Source organism: Corvus kubaryi, unplaced genomic scaffold (assembly GCF_017639235.1).
Source record: "Corvus kubaryi isolate FWS band 111438036 unplaced genomic scaffold, C.kubaryi_AGA036_p1.0 129, whole genome shotgun sequence".
Classification (NCBI taxonomy): Eukaryota; Metazoa; Chordata; class Aves; order Passeriformes; family Corvidae; genus Corvus; species Corvus kubaryi.
Genome location: NW_024580664.1, coordinates 3,663,744 through 3,689,821, shown reverse-complemented (window position 1 = coordinate 3,689,821; position 26,078 = coordinate 3,663,744). Strand labels below are relative to the sequence as shown.

The 26,078-nt window shown below is 42.9% G+C and overlaps 3 protein-coding genes across 6 annotated transcripts; all 3 read right to left on the bottom strand.

Annotated features, from left to right (window-relative positions):
- Positions 1-398: 398 nt before the first annotated feature.
- WBP11 (WW domain binding protein 11) lies at positions 399-11,966 on the bottom strand. Its single transcript, XM_042027218.1, has 12 exons — positions 11,857-11,966; positions 10,717-10,834; positions 9,862-9,893; positions 9,146-9,239; positions 8,011-8,207; positions 7,039-7,172; positions 6,118-6,317; positions 5,121-5,315; positions 4,526-4,627; positions 3,309-3,623; positions 2,164-2,346; positions 399-1,508 (listed from the first exon to the last, which is right to left on the bottom strand). Exons 2-12 carry the CDS (start codon positions 10,778-10,780, stop codon positions 1,075-1,077), a joined length of 1,950 nt encoding a protein of 649 aa, XP_041883152.1. The 5' UTR covers positions 10,781-10,834; positions 11,857-11,966; the 3' UTR covers positions 399-1,074.
- Positions 11,967-14,276: 2,310 nt separating this feature from the next.
- Positions 14,277-21,167, bottom strand: SMCO3 (single-pass membrane protein with coiled-coil domains 3). Of its 4 annotated transcripts, none has more exons than XM_042027177.1 (3): positions 21,117-21,167; positions 17,766-17,813; positions 14,277-16,016 (listed from the first exon to the last, which is right to left on the bottom strand). In XM_042027177.1, the coding sequence occupies exon 3, from the start codon at positions 15,997-15,999 to the stop codon at positions 15,322-15,324; it is 678 nt and encodes a 225-aa protein (XP_041883111.1). In that variant the 5' UTR covers positions 16,000-16,016; positions 17,766-17,813; positions 21,117-21,167; the 3' UTR covers positions 14,277-15,321. The 4 variants fall into 4 exon arrangements, with proteins under 4 accessions (XP_041883111.1, XP_041883139.1, XP_041883130.1 ...); XM_042027205.1 differs by having other exon boundaries at positions 14,277-16,013; positions 21,117-21,147; XM_042027196.1 differs by lacking the exon at positions 21,117-21,167 and adding an exon at positions 18,316-18,355 and having other exon boundaries at positions 14,277-16,013.
- ART4 (ADP-ribosyltransferase 4 (inactive) (Dombrock blood group)) lies at positions 21,134-24,764 on the bottom strand. Its single transcript, XM_042027163.1, has 3 exons — positions 24,262-24,764; positions 22,255-22,972; positions 21,134-21,381 (listed from the first exon to the last, which is right to left on the bottom strand). The coding sequence occupies exons 1-3, from the start codon at positions 24,352-24,354 to the stop codon at positions 21,287-21,289; spliced, it is 906 nt and encodes a 301-aa protein (XP_041883097.1). The 5' UTR covers positions 24,355-24,764; the 3' UTR covers positions 21,134-21,286.
- Positions 24,765-26,078: the final 1,314 nt, after the last annotated feature.

Below are 26,078 nucleotides of genomic sequence, written 5' to 3'. Positions count from 1 at the left end.
ATTATCTGTCAGTCAAATCTTTTAACATTAAAATTGTTTACTGATTTTTACCTAAGGTAGCCTGTCCATGATGCACCCAGTGGTTATCTGAGGCTCGATATGAAGCAAACCTTCCAATAGGAGTATATAAAATAAATTGGCTTGTAATTATTAGTAGTATTTCAGGACTTAAGTTTCTACTAGCTACCAATAAAGGTTAAAAAAGGGATGTTTATGAACTTAAAAATAAGAATATAGCAGAAGTTTAGTGGGAAAAAGTAAGTATATCTTATTTACAATGTGGTTATTGGTTTTCTTCTCTGAGGTTCTGAATGCCTCTATCATCTTCCAAGGCGAGCAAAGAACCCTCCCCCCTCTCCACCTGCCTGCTAGTTTTACACAAATCACAGGAAAAATGGTATTTTGATACACTGAACATTTATTGTCTTTCACAAGACAAAATGAAGTTTCCCCAGCCAACAAAAATCCATCAAGATGACCATAAAGGGGATAGGGTGCAAAATTCCAGTGTACAGTATATGCAACAAATTACCTCCCTGACTACCCTGGAAGAAAGATGATTGATCAACCTCACTGCAACTAAAAAACATGATTATAAAATATTTACAGAAAAAAAAAACAGTACAGAAAATAAAAACTGGACAACCATTTGTCTATGAAATGCTGCTAACACTTTTCTGGCTCCTTAGAAACCTGTTCCACTACCCTCACCAGAGCACTCAGGGTGTGTAAGGACTCAGGCAGAGCATGGTCACCCCCCTCTCTGACACCCCTGTCCCAGCGTGTCATCAGCTCCCTCCAAGGAAGGGGGAGGACTTGAGGGGAGCAGCATCGCCTTCTTTACTGCAATTTCCTTTCACCAAGTGGACATGGTGGCTCTGAAAGGAGGACCCCAGGCACACCTCAGCTGCAGCGGTCTCTATTCACAGCACACTGGCAAGTTAACCTGTGGGTAGGGAACTATTTCCAGTCATGCGAGCCCTTTTGTTGCAGGAGGACTTTCCCTTTTTCTCCCTCCACAGTGATCTAATCCATGTTCAGAGGGGCAGGAAATCTGACTAGGACTATGACAGGTCACAGGAGACCTTCCATTTCTTTCATGAAGGCTTCATACACGTCATCCTTTGTCTGTACAGAGATAGGGGCAGATGATCCAGCCTTAGGGGCAGCTTTGGTTAACGGGAGGGCAGGCTCATCATCTTGTTTCCTCTGGGAGGCAGCAGAAGCCCCTTTATTCTCGCGGCGCACTCGCAAGGCAGTGGGCACGAAGCGTGTGATCTCTGCCTTGGGGTTGGTGATCTGCGGCTTGGCACTGATGGTGGCCGTGGCTTTCTTCTCGATGGTGGCCGCACTGGTGTCATCCGCCTTGGGCCGCTGAATCAAGCTGGGAGGGGCGCTCAGTACCCCAGGATTTGGAATGGGAGCTGGTGGAAAGAGCCCAGGTGGGGCAGGTCCTAAGGGAGGCACCAGAGGTGGCCGTAACATGCCTGGGCGAGGAGGAGGGATACCTGTAAGAAGAGAAGAAAGCATGAGCTGTCTCCGTATCTGGGAATTTCAAAATATTTGATAAAAAAAGTGCACAGGCTCAGAATGCCAAGAACAAAAACCAAAACAAAATAACTCCCAACAAGATACAGTAGCACTGGCTTTAAAAAAAAAAAAGTTTTCAACCCTGCACCAAATGCTGAGTTGAAAATGCTGCTCTTCAGACTCTGAAAGCCACAGGAGCTTGCATACTGTTCCCTTTCAATTTTTAAAGTTATAATCTGAAAATAAAGTTTCTTGACAATCTATCCCACAGGAATTTCAGAGTCATCAGAAATATCTGACCCAGGCAGAAAAAATAGATATCCCGATCTCCAACTCATTTAGTTGAACACCATTATAGCACCCAAAGGGTATTCAGAGAGTCCTGCAGAACAGAAGTTTAAACTCTTTTTAAATTCTCTTTTTGAGGGCAGATTTCTTGCTACCAAACCATGCACAGCACTTATTTGTTGTTATTACACAGAATAATGTAACAGCACATAGCACAATGCAGCCACAGACAGGAACAAAGGCAAACCGGCAGTCCATTATACCTCACTGGCTTGATCACCACAGCAAAAACTGCAAAAAGCAAGCAAGAAGGGACATGGCACTGGAACAAACAGAACCCCTTACCTGGTGGGGCAGGAGGGGGCAGACGAGGAGGAGGACCACGTGGAGGAGGACCCGGCGGCAGACCTGGTGGGGGGCCTGGGGGAGGACCAGGTGGTCGCCCAGGGGGAGGACCCGGTGGCAGCAGTCGAGGCAAAGGCCCACGTAACCCTGGTAACCCAGGAGGTCTCAGAAATGGAGGAGCTCCTGAAAGCATTCGTGCAACAAAAGAGAAATTTAGTTCACAGTTAAAAATATATCCCAGCAACTATCTCATCAACCAATAATAAAGATCTTCAACATATGAATGAAAGCTATATTACCTAGCTGTCAGATTAAGTAGAATTTCTAAAAATCTCAAGAAGAAGCAGCGTTACACAGCTGAAGCATCTTCATAATAGCTAAGAGTATCATGGAAAAAGGGTCCCTCCCCATGTAATTAAGTAGTAACTGGTAACAGCTTTGGAGCTGAGTTTGTCAGAATTTAAACAGCTAAAAACCTTTCTCTGTGGAATTTGACTGTTCTTCTGGCCTAAAAATAAGTACCTTTGCTCTTTCACTCCACTTCATATACTGGCTCTGCTGCTGTCTGCCAGTGTTGGCTCTAACAGAGACAACCATCAGGAAGGCTACAGCTACAGGAGCCTGATGCCTCAAAAACAAGGTACAGCAACAATGATGTAGACTGACAACAGACAGGTCTCAGTAACTGAGTACATATACTCCATCTGCAACACACTCTGCTATGATGGTATCCTGCAGCGGTAGGGAGGAGAGGAGAGATCCAACAAGCAGGAATTGTGCAGCAAGATTGATCTATTTAATTATTTTACAAACTCTTTTATAGACTTTTTTCTTCATAGTCTAATTGGTCAAAGGATCAGCCACCCCTTGGGGTGATTGGCTAAAATCCTAAAACATCCATTGTCAAAATATTTTTCTACTGTAGCATCAACAAAGCATTGCAAGGTCGCAGGTGTTCATAGTTTATAGAACTCAACAAATATCTTCCATGAGAGAGAAAAGTATCCCATGGGACTGGAAAGCAGCAAGAAAAATTCTTGCTAGCAGCAGTATTTGTATCCACATTCTGCAGCTTCCAAACTCCCAAACTGATACCACTGCCTGAGAGCCTGCATGCTTCAAAGCAGAGTAAAGCAAGTGTTCACCTGGTGGAGGGCCAGGAGGAAGGCCGGTGGGTGGGCCGGGGGGCCTCAGTGGAGGGGCTGGAGGCGGTCCCAGCGGAGGAGGCCCAGGCATGGGAGGCGCCTGTATCTGAGCTGGAGGAACAGCCTGTGCAGTCTGCTGCTGCTGCTGTGCCTGGGAAGTCGTAGTAGATGACCCAGTCTCTGCAAGAGCTTCCTCACTGATTTGTTGCTGCTGCTGTTGCTGTGATGTCTCCTCAGACTCTGAGTCCTCTTCCTCCTCCTCCTCTTCTTCTGAATATTCCTCCACTTCTCTCCCTTCTTCTGGAATTTCCTGACCTGGATATGGAGATACACTTATAAAATTTGTCTATGCATAACATCTTTGTGAACATCAGAGAAACTTGAGCACACAAAATAAAAAGAAGAAAAAGAAAGATAAACCTTACTCCAAAGGGAAGAAATCTGATCACTTTTTACTGTTAAACATAAAATGAAAACAAATAAAAATAATAATAGAGAAATCATCGCTGTTCTAGATAGAGCTCTGACAACAAGAGCTATGTGTTCCTCTGGGACCTGAAACTTATACTACCAACCCAAACTGCAGCTATTTGATCTAAGCCTTATGGAAGTTTGTGTGGAAGTGGGACAACAAGGGGTTGGGGGACACAATGTCAAAATAAACATAATCCCCATGTCCAAGAAAGTCCTGCACCTTTGAAAGATACTGGAGTTTCTTTCTAAAACAAAAAATAATCTTCATTCTAATAGTTAACTTATTGGTTAAGCAGCGTATTTTTAGGGAGTACAAATCCTTACAGGTTACATGCTGAGCACATAGACAATGTCACCCTTTCTCTTTCACCACGAGATTCATATTGCATTTTGAAAAACTGTTTAAAAGCTAAGCAAGAAAATGCTTAGAAGAAAAAACCAGTAAATTGCTGCTCTTCAACTCTGCTATGCAAAACACACACACTACTTTAAAAAAAAAATTTAAAAAACCAACAAAAGCAAACAAACAAAAAATCCCCAGACAAACAAACAAAAAAAAGAAGCAAAACCCAAGCCATAACTCAAATACCTAATGACAGCTGATACTCTCAGCAGATCCTACATAATGACAGCAAAATACTTACTCTATAAAATAAAACCTGAGCAAAGTAAGCTTACCAGAGAAACCTTAACTGGAAGCCTAATGGCATATTACCATTACATCATATATCCACCTTACTCACCTGCCATTCGTAACATCATGGCCTGGAGTGGAGTCAGTTCTTTCATGTTCTTTTTCTTTTTTCGTGACTTCCCAGGCATGTCTGCAAACCGGACACTGTGACCTGGGGAAAGCAGAGTACAGATAAGGGCAGCAGGAGGCGGGAAGAAAATAAGAAAAATCAGATAGTTCCGTCAATATCTGGTATAGATAGCATATCATTCTAACACAATGATGCTCCTTAGATAAGAGTTAACATTGGTGTTACTGATTGCTAACCTAGTATTCTCTACCAACTGGTCTCCCCCAGGCAAGTGAGCATATTTTACACTGAGGCTTAATTTTGTAGGGTACCTTACCAATGCAACGATACAGGTGAAAGACGCCTTGGGAGCTATAAGCTTACTCAACTTTTAAGAAAACAGGTTTATCTGAAAGTTGCTTCACTTTTAGGTAGCCTCCTTCTGACCCATTTATTAATAGAAATCCTTTAGCTGGACTTTAGGTGAGTTAGAACATTTAGTTGACTAAATAAATTACACACACCCCCTCAACTCTATCAAGTAGTGTTTTTCTTTTGAAAAATCAACCCCCAAGCTCTCATTTCCCTTTCACACCTGATTTCTTTTCTTCGCCACCTTCCCTCTCCTTGTCGTTATCACGATGCAGGAAGTCCTCGCCTTCACTGTCTGCATCTGACCTATCGCTGTCACTGTCATCGCTGCTCTCATCGTGCTTATCTTGATCCATATCCTCAGGATAACCTTCATCTTCACTAGTGCTGGACATGTCATCATCATGGCCTCGCTGTCCTGCAGAAGGCAAAGTATTAGGAAATGCATGAATTCCAAATACAGAATACTCTTTCACACCAGTGTATGTTTACAGTCACAACATTCCCCTTAGCAAAAGCATGGACAAACTGTCATCCTTTTACTTTTTAGCACGTATCTTAAAGGATATTTTGGAAAATCTGTAAGATTTCCTATTAACCTGCTGGTTAATTTGCACAGCAAACAAGTGAAGGCAACTGCTACTGCAACTCGTTCATTAATTTCTATTCAGCAATTGCCCACCACTGAAATACTGCGATGCCTTCTGGCATGAAATAAAGCTAATCCATCCAGTCACAAAAGTTTCTAGGGATGATACAGCAACTGTATGAAAAAGAGGACCTGTGTTCTCCTAGCAAATGCACACTGAGGGTTGGTTGTAGGTTTTGTTGTTGTGGTTTTGGTTTGGGGGTGTCTATTTGATGGGTTTTTCAAACAGAAGATTTCTCTGAGAGTGACTGGGTTTTTTAAAGGGGCAATATGTACAATGTTTCAGCACTACTACGGGTTCATTTAAAAATATCTGTCTGTGAAACCTAACAAAAAAGTATCTGAGACATGTAATTAAATGTTTCAATATTTAAAAATGCAGGTGGTAACAAAATTGCAGATATTTTGACTATATCTGAATTACCTCAGAGGTGCAATCACTTAGTAGGAGTCCTTCAAGTAGTGCTAACATTCATAATGCCGAGAGAACACTTTGTCTAGGGCACACTGTACTATCCATAGCAAAACAGAGGTCAAGGAAAACCCCAGAGGGTAATAGGAAAGTCCTTACCTGCTTCGGAACTGTAAGAAATCTCCTCCTCTCGCCTTCGAGGAGCCACATCCAAGGTGAAACCCACTTTACGGCCATACATCTGTAGGACTTGAGGCGGGGGTGGCCCTGGTGGAGGTCCAGGGGGCTTCCTCCCTGGAGGTAAACGTGGAACACCAAGCCCCAGAGAAGGAAGTACAGAAATGGACCGAACTGGTGGTCTGGAAATAAGAAAGGAAATGAGAAATGCAGGAACAAGAACAAATTAAAACAAACATGTCTTTAGTAGAATTATTTAGCCTTCTCTCACCGCTGCTTATGCAGACTTCTAAAAAGCAACACCAACATTTAAAAAGTATAGATTTGACACAAGGAGTTTACAACCTCATACAAAGACGTGACTGCTGAAGATCAGACAAAAGCTCCTCAGAAAGCAACGGAAGACAATACTGAAAAAAATGAGCTATTGAATCCTACCACAGAAGAAGAATTAAATAATCACAGAATTGGTGAAAACAGAAGGCTATTTAGAAAGAAACAGAAAAAAACTAGTACTAGAATGTAAAAAAAAAAAAAAAATTAACAAGCAAACTAACAGTTTATGTGAACTATTCATATACACTGAATATGCCAGCAGGACAAAAGAACATACATAGGCAATTTAAGAGGCATTCACGTTCAAAGCAGCAGGGCTCTAAGTTTTACTGATATGAAAAAGACAAAAACTAGAAGGTATAATGTATTACTTAAAGGAATTTAAACAAAAAGCTGTAATAGTGGGGAAAGATTAAAAAGGGCTTTGATTAAAAGAAAGAAGAATTTACCTGCACAGAATTCCTGACTTCTGTGAGTCAATATTACCCCTGCCTCTACCCCTAGCTCCTTCCCCATAATATGAGTGCTTCCTTTTTACTTCCCTGCTAAGTTTCTTTTTCCACTTACCCATAGGCTGACGTCTTCTTGAGGATAGAAGGTGGCTGGGCCCCTGGAAGGGGAATGTCCTGTATGAGGATGTTGGATGGAGCATGAGGCATATCTGGTAAGGGGATACTTTCCACTTCAACATGCTGAGCATTCTGGAAGGGAGAGAAGGAAAACAAAAACAAAAAAAAAAAAAAAGAGAGAATGGGTTACTCCCACAGAAGCTACTGCACAAACTCACTACTTTCCAAAGTACAGAACATGTGAGACCTGCCACCACTTGTCTGTTCTTAGGGCGTGTTATCTTGCAGCAATCCATGAAAGAAATTTGGGAAAGCGTCAACAGTAAAAGCTTTCAATGCAAACCAAAGCACTTGCAATGCACCCATGAAAAGCTTCAGTATTTCAGTCAAAACTCAGTCAGGTTTCTATCCTCCTTCACACCTACAAAATGAAGAGGCTGCAGACAAGTATGGCTGTGTTTCTTAAGTATTCAAGTCACAGACTGCTGCATGTTCCGAAAGAAAAGAAAAGAAAAAAGAAATCTTACAGATCCTTGCACTTGCTCAACACTATGTTCTCCAACACGGTAGGAAGAATGTTAGAGAAAGATCTTTAAAGGAATGACAAAGAATTCTCATTATTGCTAGCAAGAGCCTTAGCAGAAATTCACAGAAATATCAATGGCACACTCACAGGCTCGCTCTCTCTTTAATACAGAAAACAAAAGGCTGATATTGTTGGTTTGCAACACAAATTTCCCTTTCCTCCTTTCATGTTGAATGAGATCAGCATATCAGAGACAGTGATCTGACAACCACGACACTGTCCTCGCTGAAATGCTCTAATTGGAGGTACTATGTAAAGTAATATTTCATTTGGGCCACATGGTGCTGAACTCGTACAAATCTCCCTTCCTCTGTAACTGCCACACCTAATGAGCAAAGAGAATACACTACCACAGTTACAAGACTGAAACATAGTAAGCATTACCTTGACAGCATCAAAATACTGGCTGAGTTGTGCTCTCTTCTGCTCGTACTCCACCTCCAGCTTGCGCAGTTCTTTATAGATGTCTGGATTCTCCTTCTCATAGAGCCGCAAGATACGTTCAAAAGTCTCACGGAGCTTTTTGCGTTTATCCTTCAGCACTTTTTCATTAAGCTGTGGCTGCTGTACTGGGTTAAACTCTGATCCAAGACAGCCAAAAAAAAGGACAGAAAAATTTGCAAATTATTCTACTGCAGAGCTATCATGAATGAAACTACTTCAAAGCAAATAAGCTCCAATCCCTGTTTTCAGGAAGTCTTCAGCCTTGTAACAATCTCCTCCTTGAACTCTACAGTAGTAGCACACATACACTACTCATTCTTCTTATCAATCATCTTCTGGGAAAAAAGTCCTCTTTGATGGCACCACACCACCTCAAATCACAAACAATCTCCAGTTATTCACAGAATCCCCCCCTTCTAATAGGAAAGGAAAAAAGATTACTCTATGTCTTATGTTACAATGTAAGATGTAACCAAAAGTATGTATTCTATCCCCATCTTCATAAGCTGTTAAACCAGGTGGGGAAATGCTCTTTATCTCTTCCATGACTCATCCCTGATAACTCCCTCTGGGGATGCCTTCTGCTAATGGGCCATCAAGTCTCACTGCATAACTCATACATAATTACATCACCCCAGTGTGAGATGCTCCACCCAGGGGGAGGAACCAGGCATTCCTACCTGGATATAATCTGGGGTTTGGAACACAACAGCCAGCCCTTACCTACTGGGTTCCCAGAGGACAAGAGATACATAACCACCCCTGGACCTTCAGAAGAAGACCAAACCCTTCTACATGATCACCACTTCAACAAAACCACATTCATCCCTTCAACAGGACTACTACCACTACTCTGACCAACAGGGTGTCAGGTTGTATCCTGACTCTGTCAGTTCAAGCCAGTGTTTTCTGCCTTTAATTTTCCTACTGAATTGTAGTTCTGACTTGGAGTCTCCCACTGGTTTGTTTTCAAACTAGTACACTCTATTTCAGTCTCCCCAGTCATCTGTTAAAACTATGCTGTGCATCTACATAAACCACTGCCTAAATCCAAAACCTAGTATCTCTCACTCACCCATCTCATCCAATTTTTCCATGTCTCGGATAATCTGCTTTGGATCTTTCATCTTCAGTACAGCTGCTCGTACCATCATTCGTTGCTTCTTGTTCTAAGATCAGAGATCAAGCAGATCAGAAAAGTTTCGCAGAAGAAAGACATAGACCATCTGTTACCCCTTCCTCAATATTTCCATTCTGAAGGAAGAAACACACCTCAGAATGCCCTGAAAATGTTCACCATGGCACAAATCAGCAGCAAATGTAGTTAAAACTTCTGGTAATTTTAATTCCACTATCTTGGCAATTGCAAATGCTATTATCATTCCTTCACTCCAACTAAGACACATAGAATCAACACAATAACCAAACTGACAAAATACAGTAAAACACACTAAGAAGTGCAGGAGAATTGGGGTTTATTAGTTTGGTCTTTTTTTTTTTAATTTGGTTTGTTGCTTGCTTCTTTGCTTTGTTGCTTCGGTTTTTTTATTACTCCTAAGTACTTACAATAATGCTTCAAAAATAATTACAAGTTTAAAAACAGCTGGTGATATGTTTACTCAAAACAAGACTTCTACATTTTTTTAAACTATTTGTTTGGATGGTATTTCCAAAGTCAATCTTAGGATATCAACCAAAATATCTATAGTCTATTCATAGCCCTTTACAGTTACAGACATGATACACAGTATAGAAAATGCCAACTAAATGTTCCCCAGTTTCTTGATTTACCTTCTTTAGTTCCCTTTTCCGAGCTTCCTTCCCTAGAGTGGAAAAGAAAAAGAAAATAACAACTTGAAAGACAAAATCAAATTAATGAAAAACCTTCCCTTCATCAAGACTAGGGCTGTTTCTCCACAGCTCAGACATTTCACAAAGACTTACTGTAACTCAGCTTCCCAGTGAAAGAGAAATACAGCATGAAATAGATTTCTATTTCTTGTGTTTTATACAGGAAAAAAAGAAAGAGATACTACACTCTTCATGTCTCCAGAAGCAGGGCTTTTCCCATACAAAAAAGAACAAAAGGCAACAGAAATCATAGTGATAGGTGATATAATGAAAAGATTGCAGCAGAGAAGCTGAAATAGAGTCATCAGACAACACACATCAAATATATGTAGGCTTTGAGAATGCCTCTGAAATAAAGCATATCCTTTGTGGGAGTCTGGATTTTCTTTATTTGCTGAGCATTGATAACATCTGGCATTTTACCAAAAAGTAGGAAAAAAACCCAGTAAGACAACTCCCCCATCTAACCAGAGCACCTGCAAAATTTGACAAGTTCCTCAAACTCCTGCCTGGGACAGATTAACTCTGTCCCAGGAAGCAGCCTGCAGTTTGTCCAGCAACTAAGTACGAAGGCCTCCAAACACTGATAACCAGTAGAAAATCAAGAGGTAAATGCTCAAGAGAAGCAAGAGCATGAGAGCAAGCAGCCTTCCCAGCCAAAACTGAGATAGCATTTTTCAAGTTAGAGAAACTCAGTTCTGATCCACAAGTGAGGATTCTATCCTCAGAGAAAGCTTTTACCTGCTTCTTTAGGCACTCCCCTTTCCCACCGGCTTAGCTTTCACGGATACTTACGGGCCTGATCCGTGGGATTCATAAACTTCCCACTCTTGGTGGATGATGTAGATCTCCGCCCCATTTTGATCTTTTTTCTTCTGCCTCAAAAAACAGAACTTGAAAAAGAGGGAGGGACCTGGAAAAGATGACATTGTTTCAGGTCCTACACACTGGTAGCTTGAGTATGCTTATTTCTCTTCTTGGTATCAGCAAGTTACTCCCCCAAAGAGCTCAAATACTTGTAAGGTCCTCAAGCCTGACTATGAGCTCAGTCACTCATAGCAAAATTGCCCTACTCCAATAAAGTACTACTGTTTAACTAAGTACCTAATTACTACTACTTTAGTAAGTTATAATTTTAAACTAATTGACGAGTTTGTTATTATTCACGCTAAGACTCAAACCAAGAAGCGTCGTGCTTACACTATGGAGGGGTGCAGGGCACGTAGAAACACACATCCTATTTCTCTAAGTGCATATCAGAGTTTAGCTTCTCTTTCCCTCTCGTAAGTGCTCCCCAGTTTTCACCTTTCTCTGTTTCAAATGTTTCCCCACACATTTCCTCCCCTCCTCAGACTTCTAACTACCCCTGATATCTCTCCCCAGCACTCACTGTATCCATTAGCAAGTGTAGGGTTATTCTGCAAAAAATTATTTCCCGTCTTTAGACATTTTTTCAGCTTACAGATAAGGGTCCAAACTACAGCTAGGGATGTTCCTTCTCTCCCTCCACCTCCAAACCTACCTCCCTGACAAAACACTGGGATTTCGGGTTTTTTTTGCAAGACACTATTACTTCTTTAGGAGGGAAGCTCACCAAACAGAGGTAGGAGTAACATTTACACCACGTATTTCCCATCTTTCTAATATTTAAAGGCTAAAGGGAAAGAGAACGAACTTCGGAAACCTCTATTTCACATCTTCTCAGCACCCACGCTAAAGAGCTTCAACGCAACAAGTTAACGGCCGAAGGTGAAAAAAAAATACAGGAAATCAAGCACTAAATTCATTCTTCTTTTGGCCACAGAGGAACGGGGCAGAAAACCCCCCCTCCTACTCCCGCCCGATGGAAGGAAGAAGAAAATGAGGCAGCGCGAACTGCCGCCGTCTCCTCGCCTCTCTTCTCCTCGCCGCCCAGCACCGCCGCGCCCCTCTCACCCTCCGCCCGGCCGGGCCCGGCTCCCTCCCGCTGCTGTGGCCTCGCTCAGCCCCGCGCTCGCCGCCGCGGCCCCGCCGCCATCTTGCACCGAGACCGAGTGGCGGCGCGGAGCCGCGCTCCGGAAGCGGCAGCCCCGGCTCGATGGTTCCGCCACCCCTCGCTCCCTCTCGGAGGCTCCAACTCTATGGTTGGGCCAGGGGAGGGCCGGGAAGGCGGAGCGGAAGCGGGGACAGGCGGGGACAGGGGCAGGAACGGGGCTAGGGCTAGGCACCAGCGGCCAGCCGGCCCCGGCGGGGTCTGGGAGCAGGTGGGCATACGCGGTTCTGGAGGAGTGCGGGTTCGGGAGCGCTGCTCCCGCACGGCCAGTGCTGGAAGCAGCGCTGTGAACGCGGCCTCTGCTCCCCCACGCTCTCCAGGGAACATCCCCCAAAGTGCCCCCCGTGCCCTGAAACAAGGTAGAGCCGAGGGGCGTGGGGGAAGCCTCTGTCCATGGGGAATAAAGGCGAAGCGCTGCGGGAGCAGGGGCTGCCCGCAGCCTCAGGTCTGTTGCATGGGTTTGCTGTGGGGCTTGGCCTCGCGGCAGCGCTGCCGCCCGGAGGGTGAGGCTGGGATCCCTCTGCTGCGCTCCTGCGCCGGCTGCTTTTCCCGGGGACTGCTGGAGAAAGGTGACTGGATGACGTTCATCGGGCAGCTCAGATGAACGAAGAGAACGGGAGAGATCGTTTGATGCCATCGGGGACCACAGAAACTACTCTGTTACTTGTCTCCTCCTACAGCCCCCACTGTGGTGAGCTGGCGAGGCTGGTGAACACCTAGTGGGGACTGTTTTGTGTCGTTGTCCAAAGTACAATTTCCAGCAAGAGTCCACAGCACATGAAGAAACAGGATAAAGATGCACGAAACATCAATGTGCAGGCAATAAAATATGGGTGCAGGCTTAAAGAACTAGCATGTCGGGGAGGAGATATAGGAAGGAAATTTTTCTCTGCACAGGTGGCACCTGGGAGCAGAGGCGGTGAGATCTCTGGGCAGGATTTCTAGACTCCCTGCTCCTGGTGGACATACCATGCAACACAATGTTGTTACAGTTTTTCAAATGATGGAGTCTCAGTTGGCTAATTTGTAAGGATCACTGCAGGGTGGGTAAAAGACTATAAATTGTACATCACATTATTGCTGGCATTAGTCACAAACTGCACAAAATCCAAGTAAGCAGATAGGCAGTCAATGAGCATCCTCAGAGCCAGAGCTTCAGGAGCTCTCAGTGCCTAGGGAGTCTTGCTAACCACGTGCACAGCATAGTCATCCCCACCTTGTGCCTCTTTGGCATGTTCACTTTGTATTATTTTTGTTACCAGAAAGCACATTCTTCAGGGCAGATTTTGGTTGCGACCATACTGTTTTTCCACGTAGGTTTGGAAGCAGTTTAGAGTGGTTTGGGCTGGTTTGAAGTTTTTTTGAGGCTGTTCTTATTTGGAACACACATATCACAGTTTTAATTCTTAAACCTTTGTCCACATCAGCAGCCTAAGCAAAGGCAGAAAGCTCAAGAGGATGTGATGGAAAGCTGTGGCCACACAGCTGTCAGGTGCCATGTCACTGTAGAGGGGTAAGATAATGTGGGCAAATTGCTTGAAACATACAACAGATTTGTTTTTATTTGACTCCACTATTCTCACACACCAGTGATTGGCAATCTTGCAAAGAGCTGTTTTTTCTTCCTACTTTAGAGTGTACATTTGCACATAGAAAACAGGAGCCAGGAACTCCTACCTCTCCAACACACAAATATTGCTGTTCTCCTGATTGACAGTCTCTTGCCTCTACACAACTCGTTCTAAACTGAGTGTCAGTCGTGTCAGGAGACAAGAGATATTACATCTTGGAGAAATGATGCTTCAGGTCACCACTCACCTACCGCAATACCTCGTGTAGGCAAGGATGTGCTTTTTGCCACCATTGAAGTGGCTTTCCTGACCCACATAGCCCAGCCTGCAGCTGGCGCCACTGTCTCAGACCCTGGCACCCGTCTCTGCTTCTGAACTCTGGGCTTTCTCCCTGATGACTGGCAGAGCTGTTGAGTACCAGCAGTTTCATTGCCATCTAGTGGGTTTTGTGCATAAAAGGGAAGAGTAGTCAGAAAAGATTAAAGTCAGAGGTGGAGGAGAATAAAAACCCAACAAAACAAACAAAAAAAACCCCCCAAACCCCAGAATGGAAGGGTTGTGAATCTCACCCATCTCTTTATTTCATAGACACTATCAATTTATTAACAAATTAAAATTGCTAATATTGAATATTAACAAACATGTATGAATTTGGTTTTAGTATATAAACTGCATGTATAATGACAATTTTAATACTTCTTTATTTGGTTTAAGATTGGTTTTTCAGAAAAAAAGTACAGAAAAGAGAGGTCTTCCAATACTCATGTATGTTTTTATTAATTCTTAAATTAACTTTTTTTCTAAGATCAAGGAAAAGCAATCCACAGCAAATCAAAACAAGACACTACAAATAATGTTCTTGCTTCCAGCTTTGGTTTTAAAGTCTGAAAAATAAGGACAATTGGTAGCATATTGTGAAATGCAGAATCTGAGCACATTCTTGGCAGTCCCACATTGGTGGGATTGGGTAAAGCACTTGAAAATAACTTTAGTACATTAATAGGGCTTCAACCCTACAGGCGCTTGGACATGTGCATAATCCCAATTCAGTCAAAAACCAGCAACTTTGCACAGACATTTTTGTGGGTTGGCAGGAGCAGAGCCTTACAAGCATAAAAGGTTAATCATGGCCAGGCACACCTGGAATGCAGCAGCTGGTTTTTCTCAGTTGTGGGGCAAGGTTGTGTGTGTTTGCCTGTAGGGCCAGGCTTCTCTTACCTGCCAGTCTACTGGGATTATAGTTTATTCAGAGAAGATCTCTGGCTGGCTCCTTAGGACAGCAGGAAATAGCTATGCTTCAGCTAGTCCTTGTAATGAACAGGGAATTCAGGGAATTCAGATTTAGCACTAATCCACACTAAGAGTTTAGCAACCACAGATGTCTTGATAAAGCCTCCAGATGCTGGCATGAATTGCCTTGTTGAAATTGTTTTCTCCCATCATGTTGTCATCTTTGATGTAGAAACACACCTTCTCACCACTAGTGGTCCAGCAGTCAGTATTATTGTCACTAGTATGAATTACAGTTCAAGGTTACCTACAATGCTGCCCAGAAAATAACCTTAAGGAAAGGTGCGAAGTATTTGAAACATTGCCTCCCAGAAACACCTGCAAACCAGTTCTTTATTAATATATTTCACTGCCAGCTTCCTGAATTGTCACTTTTCTTGTTCTGCTGTCACTAATAAGAAAAAAAAGAGCCATCAGTAGTTCATTTGTCATAATGAATCGAGAAGGTTTCTGCTGGCATAGTTGCTGCTGCTGCTATCACAGCAGAAGCGAGAGCTCCAGCTTCATTTACTGAACTTGCTGTCTCACCAAAGAAGTCACTTCATGTATGGCACACTGGTACTTTTCTGAGGCTGCTTTAAACTCAGCCAGGTGCTTCTCATAACTTCTCACAGCTGTCAGAAGCTGACTCCTCTCCACAGCTCCCAGGATGGCATGGAGGATCATTTCAAGGCCAAGCCCAATAATGGTAATGCTAACTCCCCCAAGAACAGATGCCCCAATAGCCGCAAGGAGACCGATGAGCTTGCTCACAGTGAGAGTTAAAAAGTTGGAGCCAAGAAGTTTGATAGCTACCATCGCAGCTGTTGAAGTTGCTTCTCCAAGAATAATGGAAAAAACTCTCTGGGCTATTGCAATTTTCTCCAACTCAGGCTCTTTGATATCATACAGCTTCTGGTACAGCACCGGCTCGAGCTTTTCCTTCATGTCACTATCAATCTTCTGCACCTGATGCTGAATCTCACTCATCACTTGAATGATAATCTCACAGTTTTCCTTGACTGTGCTGCTCTCTCTCATCTCGATGGGGGTAATGGTACAGCCAAGGTGCTTATTCAGCACTCCAACCAGCTCATTTGTTGCATGGAAATTTGTGGACATACAGTCAAGCAATTCCTGATGCAGATTGATCAGTTCTTGCTTTCTCTTGGGATTATCTGGGTAAAGGAGGTCACTCAACGCCATTCTTCAGAAATAGGCTACTTCAAGAGAGAAAAAAATTTCTTACTCTTTTCAACACCCATAACCATAGCTGTTAAGGAGCAGTGAAATATGTTTTATCTCTCCCCCACTGGTTCTTTTCATACTGAGCAGGTCAAATCCCAAGGCATAGCTTGTAAATGTAGAAATCTTAATTCTTGTTTTGGATCTTTAGCCAAATGATTGGAAAAGGACCTTGTAAGACATTGGGTAAACTCAGAGCAACAAAAGTAGCTAACGAATATGTAAGGAGCAGATTGGTAAAATGGATGTGGGTCATTGGCAACTGAAGACTGAAACTGAACCTTGGAAACTGAAGATGGTCGAAGCTGAACTAGTTCACTAAAAAAAGGGAACAATCTCATCTAATCAGCAAAATTAAAGATGTGGTCTAAGATTAAAGGCCTGTTCTAGGCACTCTTTTGTATCAGCCTAATTTTTCCATTTACTGCCATCCAGTTTTTCAGCAACCATGATGATTGGTGGAGTGGACATGGTCCGTGTCACAATAAGGGTATTTTATGCCAGCATAGCTTTTTTCTTCTAACATTCAAGAGAAGATGTTATTATATAAGCATTCTGTGCTTATAGTAAGAAGCTTCCCCTTGGGAATTCATAGTGAATAGTAAAATTGTATATAAGAACCCCATCCTAACCTATGTCACCTTACACACATCTCTCACTGTATTTCCTTCCCTGATATTTAGCCCCTGTTCCCTCATGGTTTATTTGCCTCCCTAATGCTGTAATCAATTTCCCATTGTTTTTTTACTCTGCAGTCATTCCCGTGATGCTGAGCACTCCATGTAAGCGCTGTAAGGTGCATCTAGGCCTGCAGGCTGTGATGTCACATTGCCTTGGAGCAGCACACACGAGCTAGCCCAGCTTGCACAGCCTCACTCTCTCCATTCCATGTGGAGCCAATATCTGCAGGCGCTCACAAAGTGCCTAGGATTTGACTGAGCAGAATCTGGCTCTCCCTTGTCACTGTACAGACCAGAGCACAAAATTCAACTCCCCTCAAACCCTTGTGTCTAATCCTTATGGCCACCACTCTTCTCTGAGCTGCTACCAGCTTGCCAGCAAAAAGGGCATATTTAACATACTTTTCTTCATAAAATGCATGCTGACATAGAGAGCCCAAAGAGACTGAGTTATCAGTGATCACGGAGTTACTCCTGATCACCAGGATTCTGTAATCAACACGGTGTCACTTCCCTTTAACCTATCACCAGCTGCAAAGGGAAAGTGCTTTAGCATGATTTCAGCTTAAATGCAAACATCTTTGCTATGGGGGCAAACTATGAATGAGTAGAATGACTCGTTTCTTTGTTGGTACTTTTTATGTTCTCAGCCCTCTTATTGCTAATCTGGGCCACTTTCGTGCAGTGCTTTGCATTTTTCTAAGATAAACCTCTTCTTGCTGTTGGTGCCTAAATTTCACAGTTAGAACTACAAATAGTTATGTGTAGGGGACTACCCAGATTTTTCTTCTTAAAAAGGTACCTTTGTGCCATTTTGGTCCTTTGTAGTTCTTGCACTATCTGTTAGCTGCAAATCATCTGACTCTGACCCAGCTGTATTTTACTAAACACACCCTCCCCCACAAGGTCACGGTAGAAAACCAGAATGATTTCCACAATCCCGTGCCAACTTTTAATCTCAGTGTTGAAATACAAGCCAGTCTGAAAAGAGGTTGTTTTCCCCCCCAATATTTTGCACAGCACTGTGTATTTCTTTCAGCCATTTACCTTGTACCTCTGCCAAGAGAATAAACTCTTTAACACATCTTCTTCAAGCTGTAGGAAGCAAAATACACACACTGTAAAGATTTGTGATTTTCAGGAAACAAAGCCATATTAATGCAAGCTATGATTTCATATCAATCCTGCCTCAGGGATGTTGCTAGCTTGCTCTCTGACTCAGTGTGATAATAAAACCTTTCTACTCCAGTGGTGTTTTGTTCTAAGGTCATTTTTTTTCCCTTATCGATAGAAACTGAGAAGACAGAATGTTTTAGAAGGAATAGCACTTCAACAAACATTTTACATACTAGACAGATGTGAAGACTTTTAGAATCTGTTCTTTACATATGATTATTTCAGCTTCTTATAGCTGCTTTAGATTTTATGTCTCCTACTGCTAAAAATTGCTTCTTACTTTTCACATTAACACTTTCGTTAGTTTTTACATTTTCCTTCTAGAATTAGGCAGGCCACATATATTTCTGTATTTCTACTTCTCCAGCTCCAGGGAGATTTACCACAGAAACTTTTCAAATTAAGCATTTAGACTGCCTACCTGATTTTGTCTGAATACTCCTGCTGAAATGTGTATGGAATAGTAACTTCAGCCTCTTTCCCCTCTGCTCGTCTGGTGCTTTCCAGCAGCATGTGATGAGTTAGGGATCCGGAGGCTGGGCTTCAGCTGCATCCTGTTGCCTGCCTGCTTGTCATTAATTCTATTGTGTGATGTTTACCCAGATTCATCTCATTTTCTTCCTCCTCTCCCCTTCCTTCCAATTTTAAGAGAATTCAGTTTACTTAATGCTAGTTCCCAATTAGTAGATCGTCCAAAGGCCTTCCAAAGGAGAGAATAGGTACAGCACAAATCCCTCTTGCTTGCAGCAGGTACCATCACAGGTACCTACAGCCGTGGCTGAAAGGGGATGGTGTTTCTTGCAGAACATAAAAGGTGTAGGACAGCACTTCTAATTCAAATAGATACAAGATTAGGTTTTTAAATGAGATTTAGAAATTTCTATTGTTTATAAATATAAACATTAATGCTTGCAGCTATGCCTTGAAATAATGAATTTTTGTGATGACTGCTTTTGTACTCCTGCAAATTATAAAAGAAAAATTGAACAGTCACACATAAACAGAAAAATAGATACCACAAACAGTGGAAACAGGCTTTGTCTGTTCCAGTAAGACAAGCTTGTACATATGCCTTCAACCAAGCTAGACATCTTTTGTACCCTTATCCTTAGAAAGGTGGACCTGCAGCCCACAAGGGTCTCACCAGGAATACTGCTTCCACTATAGAGGATGGTTGAGTTCTCAGATGAAAATATAAGATGAAGCATAAAATGAGTACTCTGCAATTGCTAACTTCTTTTCACCTGAAAGCTGAGCTGCTGTATTCACTCCCAATTAATACAATCAGAGTGCCAAACTCTCTTGTTGTCGGAGCTGTGGGCATGAGAACATAAGCTGAAAGAGAACACTAAATGATATAACTGCTGTATTTCTGGAATTGTCAGTTAGTTTTGACTCCTGAGTGTTTTCCACTAAGAATGCCATGTAGTCCTGAAATACTTCTTCCATATTGAACCAAATTTAATTGATCAGGCTGGCAACTGCCTGTGTGTCACATTCCGGAAACTGATTTCAGGTCTTCGGTGTTTGCAGTGGATGCAAATTCTTTTCTTCTAGAGCCCCCATCATTTGGAACATGACAGAAAATACTTTGAACAATATGCAGGAGGTTTTGTTCCTGCTTCACTTTGGGTCTTTTGGGAAGATTAATAGCTATTGTTTCAAGCCTATTAAGTTTGAGGAAAAGACTTGATCTGGAGTGTCTGTCATCCTTCATTGCTGCAATTTGCCAGGTCTCTGATGCCATGAGAGTAGAAGAAGTGGTGTGGAGGCCCAGACTCAGCTCTGAACAGCAGTGAAGGCTAAAATCAATTTTTGCATTTCACTTAATTTCAGACCCCTTTTGCTTAGGGAAAGGAATGGAGGGAAAGGCAGCTGGTTGAACTGAGTTCTGAAAAAAAAGTCTTTAGAAGTATACAGTGGAACAGGAAGTTGCAAGTGCTTGAACGCTTCTAGCTGCAGACATCTAACCGCAGCAATAACTGATGGAACCTGTCTGCTGCAATCAGTCTGGCTTTATAGGGCTCTGGCACAATTAAAGGCAACATCAGGAGCAGTCTCTGAGCCCCATGCTATCCCAGGACTGTATCTCTAGTTGGCCTTGGGAGAACCCATCGGTGCAAGCAGAAGGACATAACTTTCTTAGCAGTCAAAATGGTATCATGATGGGCACCCAAGCAAGGAGAATGTTTTTGTGCTTCCACCTATCAAGGGATGCTGTCACCATCTAGTCTGTATGAACTGACTGACATAGATCACTTTTCAGGGAACTGTAGCCTGACAAAACATTGCATTACTCAGTCTTCAATTGCTTTGTCCCTTGAATGTAGATGTCATGCATTTGACTTTGCTGTGTCTATTCCCCCGTCCCAAAAATGAGAGTTTAATTCTGTGTATACCCACCAGTATATACAAACTGAAGGATTATAGTTCTAAGGATGATGTAAAGCAGTTGTTTTCTAGGACTCACATGAATTTACCAAAAAACATTGAAACATAAGAATAATTAATTTACAGCACTTTCCTTACTTTGAAGTTTTCAGGTTGAAGTCATACTTCCTGCAGCCACCAGCGTAACAATACTTGCAGTTGCTGGCACGATATTTTGCTGGCCTGCTTGGTAAAACTTCAGAAAAGGCTGTCAATAACTTTTTCTGTGTTTTCTTCTAACTAGTGTCTTGGGGAAGAATGGGTCAGGTTGGCAAGAATGGGTCAGGTTGGCAAGAATGGGTTGGCAATTTGTATGATTGATTTCAGAAATGTAACAATCTAGCCAAAAATATGTCCACCTTTATTCCCCTGTAATTTCCCTGTAATAACGCCTTCTGGATTTCCTCTGTTTGCTTTTCAGAGTCAGACACTACTCCAGAAGTGCTAGTCCATCTTGGTTTTAAGAGTGGCAAAGAAAGGCTGTTCAGGGTCTGCCAGAATCTGCACGGCTTAATGTACTTCTCTGTCTTTTCAACCAACGCAATAATCCGACTCCGAATCCTGCGCTCAAAGGAGATATGCACAGCTGCCCAGTTACCCACTTGGCTTTACTGCCATGGTGCCTTCTGCATCCCACAGAGTCTTTCTCACTTAAAATAAAGGTATTAAGATATCTGTAAGGAGTCCAGAGTCCCTGTGTGTCTTTCCTGAATGCCTAAGGGAAAAGCTATCTACAGTGAAGGTTATCCCTGATCTAGTCCTCAGAAAGGCCATAGATAAGTTTCCTCTTACCTGAATGGGTCCAGGGAACGTCTGTTTTGATGAACCAGGCTGAATGTTCCAGTCTTTGCTGGAGAGTTGCAGCTGAAAGCAAAGGGAAGATTGAACCTTCCATAGCAGCAGGAACTCCAGAGACTTCTTGTGTACTATTCAAGGGCACATATCTGGATGCAGCCAGAGAATCAGAGATTGTTGGCCAAGCACAGGGAAACTCCAAGCACACTAGGAAGAATGGCAGAGGAGAGTGCAGTATAACCACTGTTCTTGCTTCTTGAAGCTGAAAGAAAGTCAAGAGAGCAGTCATTTAGACCTCTTTTCACTGCTTAATGCTTTTTGCATTTGCTAACACAACCTTTGCCCACAAAAGCCATTTCCTCAACTCTATCTATTACTTTGACTGTGAAGGCACAAACTCTCACTCCTAAATGATTGCTTTGAGCTCAAAGATTGCATTGACACACTACTTTGTTCTACTGTACAAAGAGACAAAAGCAAGAGTCCTGGACTGGTGGTAGACTCACAGAAAGGCAGGGATGTGAAACAGACCCCATGAGGTATTCCAGCATAGAGTTCTCTCTATAAACAGGAAACTCAGTGTGTCCTTTGTCAAAGGATACCTTTTCTGCCTTCTGTCTCAGGAGAAAGGTCACTGATAAAGTGACAGTAGCTTTGTTTACACTTAACTCAGCTTGCCAGAGATAAATGTAGAAGTAGTAGCTTGCCAGACTAGTAGTGGACCAAAGCCTAGAACAGTCCTGAGGCTTGAAGTGTAGCAGCATTGCAAGACACCAGCACAGATTACTTGGTTCAAGCAAGTCTCACCCACTCTTGCAATAAAAACGCTGGAGACCCAAAGGCTCGAGTCCTACAACATCCTTGCAATGGCACATGGGATAAATGGGGGCTGCAAAGAACCTTGAGACCTGCTGTGTTACAGGTGGATTCATCTTTAATGAGCTGTGGGATTGTCCCAGGTTTCACAGCAAACAGGTAAAACCTGGGTGTGGTTCTCATAGTCGAACATGGCAGGCAAGGTACAGGTTTGGCCTTGAATGTGGCCCCGTGCAGGTGCAGCTGGTGGGGCTGCTTGGGGCAGTCGAGACCAGACTGTCCTGCACCCCCTCCTTTCGTGAGAGGCTGTATACAATACCTTCCACCAGCTGGCACTGGTATTTGCTGTAGTTCCCCACAGAATGCAGATGCAGCCGGTTACCCTGCTGGGTCTGAAAGAAGCTTTTGACAAGAAATATCTCATAAGGGGGAATGAGGACTTCTTTCTCAGATGTGTGGTAAGAAAAGCCTTGCATAGCTGATCCCAGGCAAGTGGTCACTGTGAACAAAGTTTCATTCCCAAACTTCTGGGCTTCATTCCTGAGGAGGGAGGTAGAAGTGAAACGGCCAAATCGCACCCTGCTGCCCACCTCGGCCTCGATATGTAAGTCTTTTACACCCCTGTGCACCTGGTAGCACTTAGGTTCCCCCATGCTGCTCTGCCATTCCTTCATTATCTGGATAGCAGTTGTTAGGTAGAAGTGAAAATATTTAAAATGGAACTTGTGTCTGTAGTGCTCTGGAGAGATTCCTGCTGTAGATGTAGCCCAGTTCAGCTGCGAGTGCAGGGAAGAGTTCATGGTGTAAGCCATGAGGACGATGGCATGGCTCTCACGCATCTCCCTCAGGAGACCTACAGGGCTCTTTAGCAAAGCCTCCCGAGCCTTCTTCCAGAGACTCAAATAGTCCTTGTTAGCAGCTATTTCCTTTTGAAAATAGTCTCCTTGCTCCAGTTCTTCCATCATCTCCTCTCTGCACCCCAGATACTGGTCATCAAAGGCATGCAGAGCCATATCCATCCGGGTGTGGGACATAGCCTATGTAAAAGCAAATGAAGATTAGCACCAGAAGTGTGAATGTCTTGTGTATTTCTGTGGATGCAAGCCAAGTTTTCCTCTACCCTTTTCTTGCCTCTTTGTCATTACTGGCAGAGCAAGCAAGGCTGGTAGCTAATCTTTAGCAAGACCTTCCTGAGCAACCTCAGGTTACTGTCTATACACCAACCACAGGCAAATACTAGTCAGGATGCCAGAGTTCTTATTTGATGTGGATCTGCTACATTAAAATCTCTGGGAGAATTGGTCCTTCAGAGTGTGATGGTATTGAGCCTGCAGGACAGACCCATGGTCCATTTATTTCAATATTCAGCTTAGTACTGTTAAGTGGTTTTGAAGAGGGAAAGAATAAGCAAAACCATGTACTAGAGGCAGTGTAGCCTGAACTATCACAGGTGAACTTCTTCTCCCTGTTCTTACAAACCTTTTGGACATGTTTTGGCTCCAGGGGAAGGTGTTCAGTAAAGAACAATATAGCAGCAGTGTGCCAAAACTATTGTTCGTTCACTGTCCCAGTGAGACCAGCTGGACTCGTCATGTAAATAAACATTAAACACATGAGTAAGGATTTACACAGCTGGGTGCTATAATAGGAAAATAACCCCTAATGTATTCTGCCTATGAAACAACATGCTAATTGTGTTTCTAGCATTTCTAATTAATAAAAACCTCATGTAATCAGATCTAAGAAATTGTGTGAGTTATGGCATTGTTCTTTTTGCTTTATGATCACCTAGTAGACTAGTCAAGTACTGTAATCAGTTGAATTCTACAAAGTAGATAGATATTTACTTTAATCTCAAATATTCATCCTGGACACATAATCAAATTGGCACCTTTCTTAGCCTCTGAAGTTATACTGGCCCATAAACCACACAGGGATTCAGTTTATTTATCCATGATGTCATAATTGCTTTAAGGAAAAGCTAAAAGGCAGTCACAAGAAGTAGAGCAATATTATCACTGTCCCGTCCAACAGCACATTGATTTTGTCAGAGCCTCAGCTGAGACAGGCTGGAAAAGGAGAGGAAAGATTCCATGAGATCTACCCACAAACATACTCTAGGAAACCATCCGGATGCAAACAAGAGGAAAATTCCAACCAAGTAGTTAAAACAAATTAGGACAGGTGAGAAATGGAACTGAGGAACTGAAAGCAGAAAAGTAAAGTTGAACCCAAAGCTCCTTAAAGAACCTGTTTCAAATGGGAAAAAAAAAATATTTCTGGGCTATAAGCAATTTCACTATTTCAAATAAAGAGCAATATTTACCTCTTTTACCAGTATTTGTGAGAAGATCAGCAACAGGAGGCTGCCCAGTGGCACCAGCTTCCTAGAGTTCACCCAAGACACTGTAAAGAACATTTTTTCAAGGAAAGGCAATTTACATGTTCTTCCTTCTGTTTTTCTTTGAACTGGAAAGTTCTGCAGTTTGTAATTTGCATTCAGGTTTTGGTGGCTGTTCTTCAACCAAAGATCATTTGCCAAATTCTCACTGCAATTCAGAAGTCATTAATCAATCCAAGCAGACAATTTACTGGTAGAAGTGTGCCTGAAATCCATCAGGAAATGTCTGGTTGCACCAACTACAGCTGGAGTGAGTGTCTGTCACCTTGATAGTTCCTTTAATTCCAAGGTATTTCGTGTTGTTCTTGCAAAAAGGAAGAAAACTGTGGCTTGGAGAAGTCTAAGGCACTTCTCTTGAGGAGTGATGTGTCAGGGTGACTACTCCCTGCTTAAGAGTTTAAAAAGCCCTTTTAAAGAAGTTGACTCTGATAAAGCCAACACAGAAGTGCAGGGTAGGTTGGGATCCCGTCTGGAAGTAGAGATAACCTGACCGTCCTTATCACCCTCTGGTTTCTACTCATGTGCTGCCAGTCCTACTCTTACACCACTGCAGAGTGGCACCTTGTTGGACTGTTTACATTGGGCACAGGCAAAACGAGTGTGTAATTGCAGATTCTGTACTGAGACAAAGCTTTCTCTAGCAGCTGCTTTCCAGGCACCCTTCCAAATACTGGCAGCGAGTTACTCACCTGTGGAGCCCCATGACCTCTGGTAATTCTTCTGTATGGAAAAAGAGCCAAGAGCTGTCAAGGCTTTGGTTCTGACTACAGAAAAGTGAAGCCCATTTTCCATGGCCTGATGGTGATAGGCTGGGTGAGGGAGGCACCCCCAGACATGGAGTGATTCCCTGAGATAAGAGATGTTTGTGAAGCTGCTTGGATTCTGTGGACAGAGCATTTGCAAAATATTGCTGAGATAGGTGGGAGGTGACATACTGGGCTGCTTTCAAAGCAGTTGCTGCTGCTGACAGTATCTGCAGCCCCTGGTGACATGGGATGATGCCATGAGATGCAAGAGAAAGTGATGGATGCAGACTACCTACTTCTCCTTCCTGGAATTTCTCTGTTATCTTGGGCTGTATTTCAGAAAGTGGTTGCTTGACTGCTAGAAGTGAGTCCACAGGAGGGCTCACGAATTTATTCAGAGGCTTCTCCATGTCTGTTTGTGTAGAGATAAAACAGACCTAAACTGAGACAGGCTCCCGTGGGAGCTTGGCAGTCATGATAAACACCCCCACTAAAATGTCAATTCAGCTGCGTATAATCAGTTTGCAAATTATGTCCCTGGTTTTCATCTCTGACCTGTTAGTGAATGTTTAGTATGAAGGGAACCAGGAAGAAAGGCCACTGAATTTGCGTTTTCGAACGCTTCAGGAGCAACGCAGAGTATTATAACTACAATAAACACAACGGCCGTAAGATGGCAGCAGAGGATTTGTGGCGGTGCTTAGAGATTCATTAACCAAGCAAAAATGGAATTCCTCCATTTCAGCAGTAAATCTGTAACGTGATCTGAGCGCTCAGATACCCAAAGGTCGCAATGACTTCAGCCCATGAAGAGATCTGATGACACAGAGCAGATGACATAATGGAGGCCTCCAGGCGCAACTTGCCTGAAAAAAATATTTACTGAAAGGGAGAGAAAAATATAAAACCAACCAAAAAAGGCAAATATACACAAGAACGTTTTTGTGTTAACAAGACCATACACAACAACAAAATCCCTATTTTATTAGTACAGTA